Source organism: Ranitomeya imitator, chromosome 4 (genome assembly GCF_032444005.1).
Source record: "Ranitomeya imitator isolate aRanImi1 chromosome 4, aRanImi1.pri, whole genome shotgun sequence".
NCBI lineage: Eukaryota > Metazoa > Chordata > Amphibia > Anura > Dendrobatidae > Ranitomeya > Ranitomeya imitator.
This window is the reverse complement of record NC_091285.1, coordinates 717,525,862-717,539,712: the sequence shown is the minus strand read 5'-3', so window position 1 is coordinate 717,539,712 and position 13,851 is coordinate 717,525,862. Positions and strand designations below refer to the sequence as shown.

The 13,851-nt window shown below is 47.6% G+C and overlaps 1 protein-coding gene across 5 annotated transcripts in view; it reads left to right on the top strand.

Moving 5' to 3' along the window:
- The window catches only part of LOC138677423 (N-acetyllactosaminide beta-1,3-N-acetylglucosaminyltransferase 2-like), an 86,004-nt gene that overhangs the window by 68,361 nt on the left and 3,792 nt on the right, over positions 1 to 13,851 (top strand). For all 5 annotated transcript variants that reach the window (XM_069767536.1, XM_069767534.1, XM_069767537.1 and 2 more), the window contains one exon: positions 11,763 to 12,329. In XM_069767536.1, the coding sequence (XP_069623637.1) occupies positions 11,768 to 12,329 (562 nt within the window). In that variant the 5' untranslated portion in view covers positions 11,763 to 11,767. The remainder of the gene's footprint in view (positions 1 to 11,762; positions 12,330 to 13,851) is intronic.

The following is a 13,851-nucleotide window of genomic DNA, read 5'->3' as shown; positions in this document are numbered from 1 at the left end:
ACGGAAACGTGAGACTCCAGCGCTATCAGCAGATATGTTTTGCACCACTAGGTTAAGTTATTTTAGACTGAACTACTATCTTTTCCAATAGGGAAGGTTTTCCTCTATCCACTGGCAACATACCCTAGCACACAGGGAGGTTACCTCTACGGATATTTGCCAGAACATATGTGGTCGTCTATATGCATACTTAACACAGGTACCTATTTATGACACGCATGTGCTTGGTTACTATCCCCTATATAAGACATGACCCCACATGTATCCTCCCTTCTGCTCTGCCCACAGCACTATACCTTTATGTTCCCTGGGGGACGCGTCAAAATATACAGGACGAATTTGTTGCTCACTGCACCTACAGGACAGGTATTACCATGACTTTGTATGTTTCACAGTCCAGTCAGTATATACAGTTGTGCCTCATTCTCATATATATGTGCATATATTTCAGCCACAAGTTTCGTTCCAGCCGCAGATACGGCTTTTGTGCATGGGCATACGTTATCTTACATACTAACTGGGTCAGTATCTCCATTTTATGCCATTCACTTGGGATTGTTGTATCCAGGCACTAGGAAGAGAACACTATACTATCTAGTCATTATCTGTACTACTATATAACCCTATGAGGTTTGTGCAGGTCCTCTACCGGGTGGACATAGGATTTTAGCTGCTACCTCACGCTATGTTGTTCTTTTCAGGTTATATTGCCATATCACTCTTTCTGACTCATCCAAAAGTAAAGGGTCCTTCTTTATATGCAGCAGAGTTCCAACAGGGTATGTTCTTCCTCCAATAATGTTTAGCGATACTTCAATATATTTTCTCCTTGGAACTTCCCGCCATCGTACAGCACGATCTTTTAGTCCTTATCTCTACAGAATATGTCTGATCAAAGGCAGCTGCATGATATGGATATTTGCCCCTATGTATAATTGTATATATGTATATATTTACTTGTTTGTAATACTGTTTTGTTCTTTGCTTATTACAGCGATATTGTGAACAAGGCCACGGGTTGGCCGAAACGTCAATTCGCCTAAATATCTCTTCACCGATTCAAATCAAATAAACTTACTTATTAATGCTTTTGAAAACCAAATGAGTGCAGTGATTTCTTCTGACTTTATGAGTTGTGGGATTGAATATCCCGTTCACTGGCACCGTGAACTGTACTGATTGAGTGCTGGCTTTCATTTCCCTTCTACAGGTATCCGAATCCTCATCTGATGCAGTATCAACGTCATTGGTTTGTCTCTCAGGTGTGGTCAAGTCATTATTTGTCTGGGTACAAGTGTCAGCATCTGCTACAGTAGTAGGTTCAGTAGTAGAAATGATGCACACAGTAGTGGTGGTTTTGGCTTGAGGACCCGCTAGTTCAGAGACTAGAGGGGTAATGTCGTTAGTCTTAGTTGTGGCAGCAGGTGGCGCTGCTGCAGGTTCACATCGCTTAACGTTCTTAGTGTACCAACCTACCTCACTCCAATGGCGGGTGTAGGTCACATGGTCCCCTTTGCACAAGTTTCGGTTAGGGTGACCGTCGCGAAATTGGGCTTCCACGTTATAGCTAATAAGGAAGACTTCGGTTTGCAGTCCTGGCTCCTGTATAAAGCCCCAACCCCTTTTCGGGTGAAAGGCTAATACTGTCCCTTGTTTCGCGGTGTTCTTATTGCAGCATTTGGTTTTGTGATTCTTTACTTTACGTTGGGCATTCTGTTCCGTTTCCTTTCGGTTTTTCCAGTGGGAGAGTAGGCATTGTTTATACTCCTCCGAGGTGAGCATTGCAATATAGGACCCGCTCACTCCGTCCCTCGGGGCGTCCCAGCGGAATATCACCCCCTCCGGGCTCACATCCACCGGTATGCCCTCGATCGCTAGGCCCGGGAGTGGTGTCTTCTCAGTGGCACGGGAAGTCGCTGGGGCTGGAGCGGCGGCTGGCGGTTGGTCACAGTCTGGGCGAGGAGTGGTCACTGGAGCAGGAGCGGTCGGTGGGGCAGAGGCGTTTTCTGTACCTGCATCTGATGTGGTTCCATCGATGTCGATGAGGACGCTGGAGTCTGCTGCTGCCCGGACCGCAATTCTTCCAGTGCGCTCTTCCTGCACAGAGCCGACTTCCATTTCTTCACTGCTTTCGGCTCTGCGTCCAGGAGTTGGTGGCTCGGCTCCTCCGCCGACGACTTCAGGAAGTCCGGATCCTCCAGCAGCGGCGAGTTCGGGTTCGCCTCTAGTGGTTCGAGACAGCTCTGGGTCACTTCGTTGTTGCTCAGGTACCCGCTGGTTGCCATCTCTGCTCCTGGGTCTTCGGCAACACACGCACGCTGCTCCTCCATTTTCTGGGGGCGGAGCTCCTTGGGTGCTGGGCACGTCATCATCTCGTAGCAGTAGTCAGAGGGTGCGGTCATCACTTTTGGTGCCGCTTTGGTAGTTCCCTCCCATGTTGGCACGCCCTTCTCCTGCGCCCCTCGTGGCGCTGTAATGGCGGCGGTTTGGGCGGGAATTTTGGCGATAAATGGCAATACACAGTCTTTAAGCACAAACAGTTCAAATACGATTCTGGCACAGTTCTTAGGCGCACATAACCCGATTTTCAGGCTTAAGTAGATCCTGTTCGTGACGCCAAAGTTGGATTGCCCCCACGTCAGGGCAGTGGGGTACTCAGAGCCGGGTCCTTCGGTTCTTGTCGGGGATGTCACGGTGGCCTGACCCAGTCCGTGGCCCTTTGAGGGGCGTCCAACAAAAGGACGAAAGTTTGTAGGAATAGTGTTCGTGACGCCATCTGTGGTATTCGGTCAGGGTGACCGACGCTGCTTAGGGGTCTGCTGGGGTGATGTTATGGCAGCTAGATGGTATACCTTCCCACAGGTGAAGTATGTCCCCAGGGCTTCGCAGAGTATAGATGGAGAATGGTGGATGTTGTAAGGCGCAGTGAATAACGAGGACACAAGGTTGCAGTCTCTTTACCTTTACTGAAGGCTTCAGCGTCCACAGTCCAGAGCACCAGATCACAGGGCAGGCAGAATTCGGCCGGTCTGAAGGCAGAGTCCCCTTATCCAGGTAGAAATCAGTAGCCTTCCTCTAGTGCCTGAGTGTTGTAGTACCTCCCTGCTGAGCTCCTCGGTGAGGTCCTCACAACTGATGTTGGTGTTCTAGATGTTATGTCTCTTTCTCTCTGTCCCCCAGATGGATAGGAACCCTACGACACCCCAGCCCCCACAAGTTGCCACCGTGCCTCCTGGGTATAAGGTCAGGCAGCTAACGTGGAATTAACTGTCCTGCCAGTCTCTGAAGTGAAGCATAGAGATCCTTACTCCCTCGGTGTTCTGGCTACCGGCTTCTGCGCCTCAGAGGGAGGCAGCCTATTGCAGGGCAGAACTCCCTCTGGATTCCTCTTCTTGTGCTATGACTTTGTTTCTCACTCTCAGCAACGCAATTCTCTTCGTGTCCTTTCTTAGGATGCTGCTGCACGTTGGGCAGGGGCAGCTCCGTAACCTTCTGGCTAGGCCTCTGACAGGATCCCACCCCTGTCAGGGACCACTCTGTCTGCAGCTATTTGATGTTCCTCCTTTCCCGTCTGCCTGACAGGTGCTGCCTGGGTGAAGCCCAGTCAGCTTCTCTCTAACTTCCTATCCAAGCCACCAGTTTTACCCAACTGTGAGGAGTGTCCTAATAGATAGGAGCAGAGCTCCCCCTGGTGGACTGGAGTGTGAAGTGTGTTGTGTGGTTTGTGATACTGATACGCTACCTGGGGTTGGTTTCTGACCCGATATCAGTTTATTAATGGACTGGGCTTATATCTAATGAGGAACTGGTGACAGCGTACTGTTCTGATGTTATTGGGGGATCCTGGCAGTGACGGATCAGAATGTTAATATCTATATTCCCGGCCTGGGACTGGTGATATATACCGCCCTCACAGAAGAGTGCCCCAAAAACCAGTACGTGACAGGGCAGCCTCTCAGGTGACTACTTATCCTAGGTGCAGTTCCTTGCTGACCTGAGGGTAAGGGGCGTCAGAGAACTGTGACTGTGTAAGCTCCATCACAGATTGGTGACGGCTGGGGACATCTGTATCCCGGCTCTCTCATGTGTTTTTCCATACAACTGTCCTATTCCTTCTCCATAATATGTGTTCCTACTCCTAGACCTGTTCTCTGCCTTCTACTTTACTCTGTGCCCCTCCTCCTAGACTTGTCTTCTGCCTTCTACATTACTATGTGCTCCTCCTCCTAGACCTGTCCTCTGTTGTCTACATCACTCTGTACCCCTCCTCCTACACCTGTTCTCTTCCTTCTCCATTAATGTGTTCCTACTCCTAGACCTGTTCTCTGCCGTCTATATCACTCTGTACCCCTCCTCCTACACCTGTTCTCTTCCTTCTCCATTAATGTGTTCCTACTCCTAGACCTGTTCTCTGCCTTCTACATTACTATGTGCCCCTCCTCCTAGACCTGTCCTCTGCCTTCTACATTACTCTGTGCCCCTCCTCCTAGACCTGTCCTCTGCCATCTATATCACTCTGTGCACCTCCTCCTGGACTTGTCCTCTGCCCTCTACATTACTCTGTGCTCCTCCTCCTAGACCTGTCTTCTGCCTTCTACATTACTCTGTGCCCTCCTCCTAGACCTGTCTTCTGCCTTCAACATTACTCTGTGCTCCTCTTCCTAGACCTGTCCTCTATTGTCTACATCACTCTGTACCCCTCCTCCTACACCTGTTCTCTTCCTTCTCCATTAATGTGTTCCTACTCCTAGACCTGTTCTCTGGCTTCTACATTACTCTGTGCTCCTCCTCCTAGACATGTCCTCTGCCTTCTACATTACTCTGTGCCCCTCCTCCTAGACCTGTCCTCTGCCTTCTACATTACTCTGTGCCCCTCCTCCTAGACCTGTCCTCTGCCATCTATATCACTCTGTGCACCTCCTCCTGGACTTGTCCTCTGCCCTCTACATTACTCTGTGCTCCTCCTCCTAGACCTGTCCTCTGCCGTCTATATCACTCTGTGCACCTCCTCCTGGACTTGTCCTCTGCCTTCTACATTACTCTGTGCCCCTCCTCCTAGACCTGTCTTCTGCCTTCTACATTACTGTGTGCTCCACCTCCTAGACCTGTCCTCTGCCTTCAACATTACTCTGTGCTCCTCTTCCTAGACCTGTCCTCTGCCGTCTATATCACTCTGTGCACCTCCTCCTGGACTTGTCCTCTGCCCTCTACATTACTCTGTGCTCCTCCTCCTAGACCTGTCCTCTGCCGTCTATATCACTCTGTGCACCTCCTCCTGGACTTGTCCTCTGCCTTCTACATTACTCTGTGCTCCTCCTCCTAGACCTGTCTTCTGCCTTCTACATTACTCTGTGCCCTCCTCCTAGACCTGTCCTCTGCCTTCAACATTACTCTGTGCTCCTCTTCCTAGACCTGTCCTCTATTGTCTACATCACTCTGTACCCCTCCACCTACACCTGTTCTCTTCCTTTTCCATTAATGTGTTCCTACTCCTAGACATGTCCTCTGCCGTCTACGTCACTCTGTGCCCCTCCTCCTAGACCTGTCCTCTGCCTTCTATATTACTCTATGCTCCTCCTACTAGACCTGTCCTCTGACTTCTACATTTGAGTCGCCCGCCAGGGCCGTGGGGTACTCGGCACCAGGTTCTGTCTTAAAGGGGATGTCACGGTGGCTGCAACCCAGTCCGTGGCCCTGGGCGCCCAATAAAAGGGGGAAAGATCTTTTAAGGGGAATAGTGAATAAAGTCTATTGTTTGTGACGCCAACTGTGGTATTCAGTCAGTAGGAACCGACGCTGCTTAAAGGGGTCCTCTGGTGTGATGATATGGCAGCTAGATGGCATAACTTCCCACAGGTGAAGTAGGTCCCCAGGGCTCCTGGTGTATAAGTGAAGTTGGGTCGAAGTGCAATGAAGAACGAGGACACAGGTTTGCAGTCTTTACCTGGTTTACTGAAGCTTCAGGCAACCGCAGTCCAGGGCACCAGACAACAGGTACAGGCAGGGTCCGGCCAGCTCAGAAGTGAATCCGGAGTTCCCTTTACCAGGTGGAGATCAAAGCCTTCCTTCAAGTGTGGTGGTGATGTGGTTCCTTACTGCCTATCGCTTCACATAAGGTCCTCACAGTTCCTCTCTGTCCCCCATGAAGGTTAGGACACAACCCATATGACAGGTGAACTGGGCCTTTTTACAGGGTCTCTTACACGACCCGGGCCCTATAATTATCACTGTGTCTCCTAGGTATCAATCCGGACAGGTGATGTACAATCCAGTTGTCTTGCCGGTTTCTGCTATGCCTCTATAGAGTTCAGCACGGGCACGGTTTTCCGGCTACCGGACTCTGCACTAACCATGGATGTAGCCTCTTCTCACCTCTGCTCCACTGGTGCTTCTCTCCTGTGCTTTCTCCCTCCTGCTCTTGTTCTACAAGTTGTTCGTACTTTCTGTTCTTTTCTCCCAGAAGCTGTAGTTCCTCGGACTACATGGCTCCCTCAGACCTTCCGACACTATATGTCTGTCTGCTCTCGTCCCTGTCCTCTGACAGTCTGCTCTCTAACTTCCCCTCCAGGCAGAATATATCAGGGATGTTCCCCTTAATCCGGGTTCAGATCTCCCCCTTCTGGCCTGGAGTGTGAACGTGTTGTATGTGAGATTTACCTGGTGAAAGATATCCTTCATCGCTTCCAAGCGTGACATCCCTCTCCCCAAGGGGAAAGCAATGCCACTGTGATGACCAGGACCCTGAGGTGTCACATATTACTCTGTCCTCCTCCTTCTATACCTGTCCTCTGCCTCCTACATTACTATGTGCTCCTCCTAGACCTTTCCTCTGCCTCCTACATTACTATGTGCTCCTCCTACTAGACCTGTCCTCTGCCTTCTACATTACTCTGTGCTCCTCCTCCTAGACCTGTCCTCTGCCTCCTACATTACTGTGTGCTCCACCTCCTAGATATGTCCTCTGCTTTCTACATTATTCTGTTCTCCTCCTCCTACACCTGTCCTCATCCTTCTCCATTAATTTGTGTTCCTACTCTGTGCTCCTTTTCCTAGACCTGTTCTTTGCCTTCTACATTTACTCTGTCCTCCTCCTCCTAGACCTGTTCTATGCCTTCTCCATTATTCTGTTCTCCTCCTCCTAGACCATTCCTCTTCCTTCTCCATTAATGTGTTCCTACTCCTAAACCTGTCTTCTGCCTTCTACATTACTCTGGTCCTTCTCCTAGACTTGTAATCTGCCTTCTACATTACTCTGTGCTCCTCCTGCTAGTCTTGTCGTCTGCCTTCTACATTACTATGTGCTCCTCCTCCTAGACCTGTCTCCTCTATCCTTCTACATTACTATGTGCTCCTCCTCCTAGACCTGTCCTCTGTCTTCTGCATTATTCTGTTCTCCACCTCCTAGACCTCTCCTCTGCCTTCTGCATGGCTCTGTGCCCCTCCTCCTCGACCTGTCCTCTGCCTTCTACATTACTATGTGCTCCTACTCCTAGACCTGTCCTCTGGCTTCTACATTAATCTGTGCCCCTCCTCCTAGACATGTCCTCTGCCTTCTACATTACTCTGTGCCCCTCCTCCTCGACCTGTCCTCTGCCTTCTACATTACTATGTGCTCCTACTCTTAGACCTGTCCTCTGCCTTCTACATTACTCTGTGCCCCTCCTCCTAGACCTGTCCTCTGTCTTCTACATTACTCTGTTCTCCTCCTCCTACATCAATCCACTTACTTCTCCAATAATATTTGTTCCTCCTCCTAGACCTGTCCTCTGCCTACTACATTACTCTGCTCCTCTTCCTAGACCTGTCCTCTGCCTTCTATATTACTCTGTGCTCCTCCTCCTAGACCTGTCATCTTCCTTCTACATTACTCTGTGCTCCTCTTCCTAGACATGTCCTCTGCCTTCTACATTACTCTGCTCCTCCTCCCAGACCTGTCCTCTGCATTCCACCTTCCTTCTCATTTTCTTCCTCCTGGACCTGTCGTCTGCCTCCTCCATGACTCTATGCTCCTCTTCCTAGACCTGTCCTCTCCATACTTCACTGATATAATTTAATTTTTCCCAATTTATAACCTGTCCTATGCATACATCTCTGTCCTAATTTGCTGATATGTAGTATTTGTGTTCATGGCCACTATCAGGGCATTACTGCCCTTAATGGTGTATGGGGCCCCGTGAGCAGGAGCAAGAACTGGGTCCCCCCTCTTTTTGCTTTTGCTCACCTGGCCCCATGGGCAGGATTCAGCCAGTTCAGTAACTTAATGTGTGCCCGCAGACACAAATTCAGCTGAAATCTATTGTCATGCAGGAGGCCACCGATAGTTAACAATAGTTAAAAGCCATCTGTCAGAGGCCGGCAGCTGGCGTCAGCCCCATGTTGCCAGCGTATGATGTCATTGCCATGCACCGGCTCGTCCACGCGTCAAATGGATGAGGGAGAGGACACTGCTAGACCGCAGCCAGGTCATGAAAAATTTTCCTTTTTTTTTGTTCTGAAAGCAGCAATATGGAACGGATTTAGACATATAGAGCAGGATGGGAGAACATATGGGGTGAGGATGGGAGGAAATATACTGGACCTCGGCCACATAAGAAGAAACTTTTGTTTTTGTACTGAAAGCCGCAATATGGCGCAGAATGGAGACACATGGGGCCAGGATGGATAATATATGGGGCCGTGATGGTAGACCATATGGGGCAGGATGGGAGAATAAATTGGGACAGGATTGGGAGAGCATATGGGGCATATAGGGCCAGGATGGGAAAACATATGGAGCCACGATGGGCGGACATATGGGTCAGGATGGGAGAACATATGGAGCAGAATGGAGACATATAGGCCCAGGATGGGAAAATATATGGGGCTAGGATGGGAGGAAATATACTGCACCACGGCCAGGTAAGGAGAAACTTTTTTTTTGTACTGAAAGCCACAATACTGCGCAGAATGGAGACACAAGAGGCCAGAATGAAGAATATATGGGCTCGGGATGGGAGAACATATGGGGGCAGGATGGGAGAACATATCGGGGCAGGATGGAGACATAGAGGAGCAGAATGGGAGAACATATGGGGGCAGCATGGAGACATATAGGGCTAGGATGGGAAAACATATTATTATTGTTATACATTTTTATAGTGCCATTTATTCCATGGCGCTTTACATGTAAATACGGGGTAAACATAGACAAATACAATAAACATGAGCAAAAAACAAGGCACACAGGTACATAAGGAGGGAGGACCCTGCCCACGAGGGCTCACAGTCTGCAGGGGATGGGTGAGGATACACTAGGAGAGGGTAGAGCTGGTCGTGTTGCGGTTCAGTAGGTTGAGGATCACTGCAGGTTGTAGGCTTGTCGGAAGAGATGAGTCTTCAGGTTCTTTTTGAAGGTTTCTATGGTAGACGAGAGTCTGATGTGTTGGGGTAGAGAGTTCCAGAGTATGGGGGCAGCACGGGAGAAGTCTTGTATGCGGTTGTGGGAAGAAGAGATAAGAGGGGAGTAGAGAAGGAGATCTTGTGAGGATCGGAGGTTGCGTGTAGGTAAGTACCGGGAGACGAGGTTACAGATGTATGGAGGAGACAGGTTGTGGATGGCTTTGTACGTCATTGTAAGGGTTTTGAACTGGAGTCTCTGGGTGATAGGATGGGGCTGGGATGGGAGGAAATATGGTGGACCGCGGCCAGATAAGGATAAACTTTTTTTTGTACTGAAAGCCGCAATATGGGGCAGAATGGAGACACATGGGGCCAGAATGGAGAATATATGTGGCCGTGATGGTAGACCATATGGGACAGGATGGGAGAAAAATGGGGGCAGGATCGGAGAACATATGAGGGCAAGATCGGATGACGTATGGGGGCAGGATGGAGACTTATAGGGCCAGGATGGGAAAATATATGGGGCCAGAATGGGAGGACATATGGGGTAGGTTGGGAGAACATATAGGACCAGGATGGGAAACATGGAGCTATTATTGGAGGAAATATGCTGGACCGTGGCCAGGTAAGGAAAAACTTTTTTTTTATTACTGAAAGTCGCAATATGGGGCAGAATGGAGACACATGGTGCCAGGATGGATAATATATGGGGCCAGGATGCGATACCATATAGGGCAGGATGAGAGAATAATTGGGGGCAGGATGGGAGAACATATGGGGGCAGGATGGAGACATATAAGGCCAGGATGGGAAAACATATTGGGCTGGAATGGGAAGAAATATGATGGACCATGGCCAGGTAAGGATAATTTTTTTGGGGACTGAAAGCCAGAATATGGGGCAGAATGGAGACACATGGGGCCAGGATGGAGAATATGTGGGCCGGCATGGGAGACCATATGGGGCAGGATGACAGAATAAATGGGAGCAGGATGGAGACATATAGGGCCAGGATGGAGACATATAGGGCCAGGATGGGAAAACATGTGAGTCCAGAATGGAGGATATATGGGGCAGGATGGGAGAACATAGAGGTGCTTCTCACAAAATTAGAATATCATCAAAAAGTTAATTTATTTCAGTTCTTCAATACAAAAAGTGAAACTCATATATTATATAGAGTCATTACAAACTGAGTGATCTATTTCAAGTGTTTATTTCTGTTAATGTTGATGATTATGCAGGTATTATTCAGTTACTATGTGGTGGTGATATGTGGTCTGGTCATGGTGTGACTATATTTGTCCCTTGTATGTAGTATTCTGTCACTATGTGGTGGTAATATGTGGTCTGGTCATGGTGTGGCAGTATTTGTCCTTTATATGTGGTATTATTCGGTCACTAAGTGATAGTAGTATGTGGTCTATTCATGTTGTGACAGTATTTGTCCCCTGCATGTGGTATTATTTGGTCACTATGTGATGGTAATTTGTGGTCTGGTGTGACAGCATTTGTTCACTGTATGTGATATTATTCAGTCACTATGTTGTGGTAATGTGTTGTCTGGTTCATGGTGTTGTGGTATTTGATCCCTGTTTGTGGTATTTTTTGGTCATTATATGGTGGTAATATGGGATCTGGTCATGGTATGGCTGTATTTGTCCCTTGTATGTTGTATTATTCAGTCTCTATGTGGTGGTAATATTAGTTATTTTAAATGATGTATGTGACACATTCCCTTGAATAAAAATAAATAAAAATATACCTAAAAAGAGTATTGGATATTTTAAGAAATGTTTAATAGGTTAGAGTAAAGTTCGACCAAAAGAGTCTACCTTGTGGCGGCTTAAAAAAATCTTTTGGCCAAAACAAAAGCTGATGGCTATGTATGTGATATGATGTTCAATGGGAACTGTTAATGTGTGACTGGTGAAGATGTAGTGCAAAAGTAGAGTTTTTCCAAGAGTCGGTGGTGGGACTATGGAAGGTTCGAGGGGTGGAAGTGGAGCTGGAGGGGAGCCTAGTCTCTAGGGGACCCAAAAATGTTGCCATTATGGGGCCATGAAATTCCTGGTGGCAGCCATGTTTGAGTTACAGGATGACTGTCATCAGGAGTCATGTGTGAGTATGGGGTTTTTGGACGATAGTCATCAGGTATCATGTATGAGTATGGGGATTGTAGGACAATGGTCAGCAAGAGTCATGTATAGGTATGGTGGTTGTAGAATGACAGTCATCAGGTGTCATTTAGGTGTATGTGGGTGGTAAGATGGTGGTCAAGAGAAGTCATGTGTGCGTATAGGGGTCGTAGCGCGACAGTTAGTGGGAGTTATGTATGAGTAGGACTCTGTCTCATCCATCTCTTTCTGTTTTTTTTGTAGGCATCATGAGTTCCCGGATTGTAGTTCGGTTCCACACTCTTCTGTTTTTGGGAGTATTTGTTCTCCTCTCTATAGTAGGTCTGAAGCTTTCATTCAAAATCCCTGTGTTCCTTAAAATGTCCCCTGAGCCAAAGAGACAGTCCGTGACACTGGATGATGGGGTCCACATTTACCATCTAAACTTCTCGCGCTTCCAGGAGGAGTTTCCTTACCTTCAGAGTTACCGCTGCTCCCTGCTGTACACCCCACAACCAGAAGATTTGGGTCTGTCCCCTATACTGCTGCTTGCTATCAAATCTCACCCTAGGTCCACCAGTAGGAGAGCGGCCATAAGAGAAACCTGGGCCAAACAAGCGGAAGTGATGGGGTACCGGCTTAGGCCCGTCTTCCTGATGGGACTAAGTGATCGTGAGCAGCACATGGAGATCGTGAAGGTGGAGGAGGAGGCATACCGGGACATCTTACTGTGGGACTTCACAGAAGGACACCACAACCTGTCTCTCAAGGAGCGATGTTTCCTGGAGTGGCTGCACGACAACCCTCAAGAGGCCAATTTTATATTCAAAGGTCCGTAATTCTACCCTAACCATGAGAGAGTAAGAGAGAGGGCACCTTCACCTGTGGAGTCATTGTAAAATATCTGAAAACGTACAGACAGCCACAACAAGGCTGAGATATTCGGGAAAATTAAAGTAGACTCCTGACCCCATAATAAAGTCAGAATCAAGACCAGATGACATAACAATTTCTGACCCCAGACCAGACCCTATAAAAAAATGGAACTAGACCGAATAAAAAATCATCCCAGTCCAGGCCCAATAACAAAAACAGACCTCAGACCAGACCCAATAAAAATTTTTTTAACTAGACCACATAATAAAATCATCCCAGGCTAGGCCCAATAATAAAATCAGACCTCAGACCAGACATCATGAAAAAACATTGGACCTAGACCCCATAATAATTTCAGACCCAATAATACAGTCTCCATAATAAAATCAGACCCCAAACCAGACCCTATAATAACTTCATACCCCCCTAATAAATTCAGACCCCATAATAAGTTCAGAATTCTTGCTGGTTGGTCAGTGATCAAATACTTATTTCATGCAATAAAATGCAAATTAATTATGCAACAATCCTGTAATGTGATTTTCTGTATTTTATTTTTAGATTCTGTCTCTCACAGGTGAAGTGTACCTACGATAAAAAATACCGACCTCTCCATTCTTTGTAGGTGGGAAAACTTGCAAAATCGGCAGAGTATCAGATACTTATTTTCCCCACTGTGTGTATATTTATAAAATATATATATATACGGTATACTGCACATGCAAGATTAAAGAACTGCTCTAGTCCTAATAGGATGCATGTCTCTCACCCATTCCCACCATGTGCGCTCTGTCCAAAAGTGAGGGAATGCACCTGTGCAGGTCCCTACATCAGGAAACGTCACACATAAAGTTCTAAAATAATTAAACCCCAGATTACAGAACAACTCAGAATCCAGAGCAGACACCAATATTAATTAGGACCCTAAACCGAGCCCAAAAATATATAAGACCGCAGAAGAAGCCCCAAATAGAATTTAGACACCTGACCACACTGCAAGATTAATCTGTGTATGTGTTGTCTTCTAGTTTATGACGATGGCTGGGCATTGTCCTGTCAGTGATGATAATGCCTGTGTGTTGTCCTCTCGATGATGACAATGCCTGTGTGTTGTCCTCTCAATTATGACAATGCCTGTGTGTTGTCCTCTCGATGATGACAATGCCTGTGTGTTGTCCACTCAATTATGACAATGCCTGTGTGTTGTCCTCTCGATGATGACAATGCCTGTGTGTTGTCCTCTCGGTGATGACAATGCCTGTGTGTTGTCCTGTCAGTGATGATAATGTCTGTGTGTTGTTCTCTCAGGGATGTCAATGTCTGTGTGTTATCCTCTCGGTGATGACAATGTGTGTGTTGTCCTCTCGATGATGACAATGCCTGTATGTTGTCCTCTCGATGATGACAATGCCTGTGTGTTGTCCTCTCAATTATGACAATGCCTGTGTGTTGTCCTCTCAATGATAACAATGCCTGT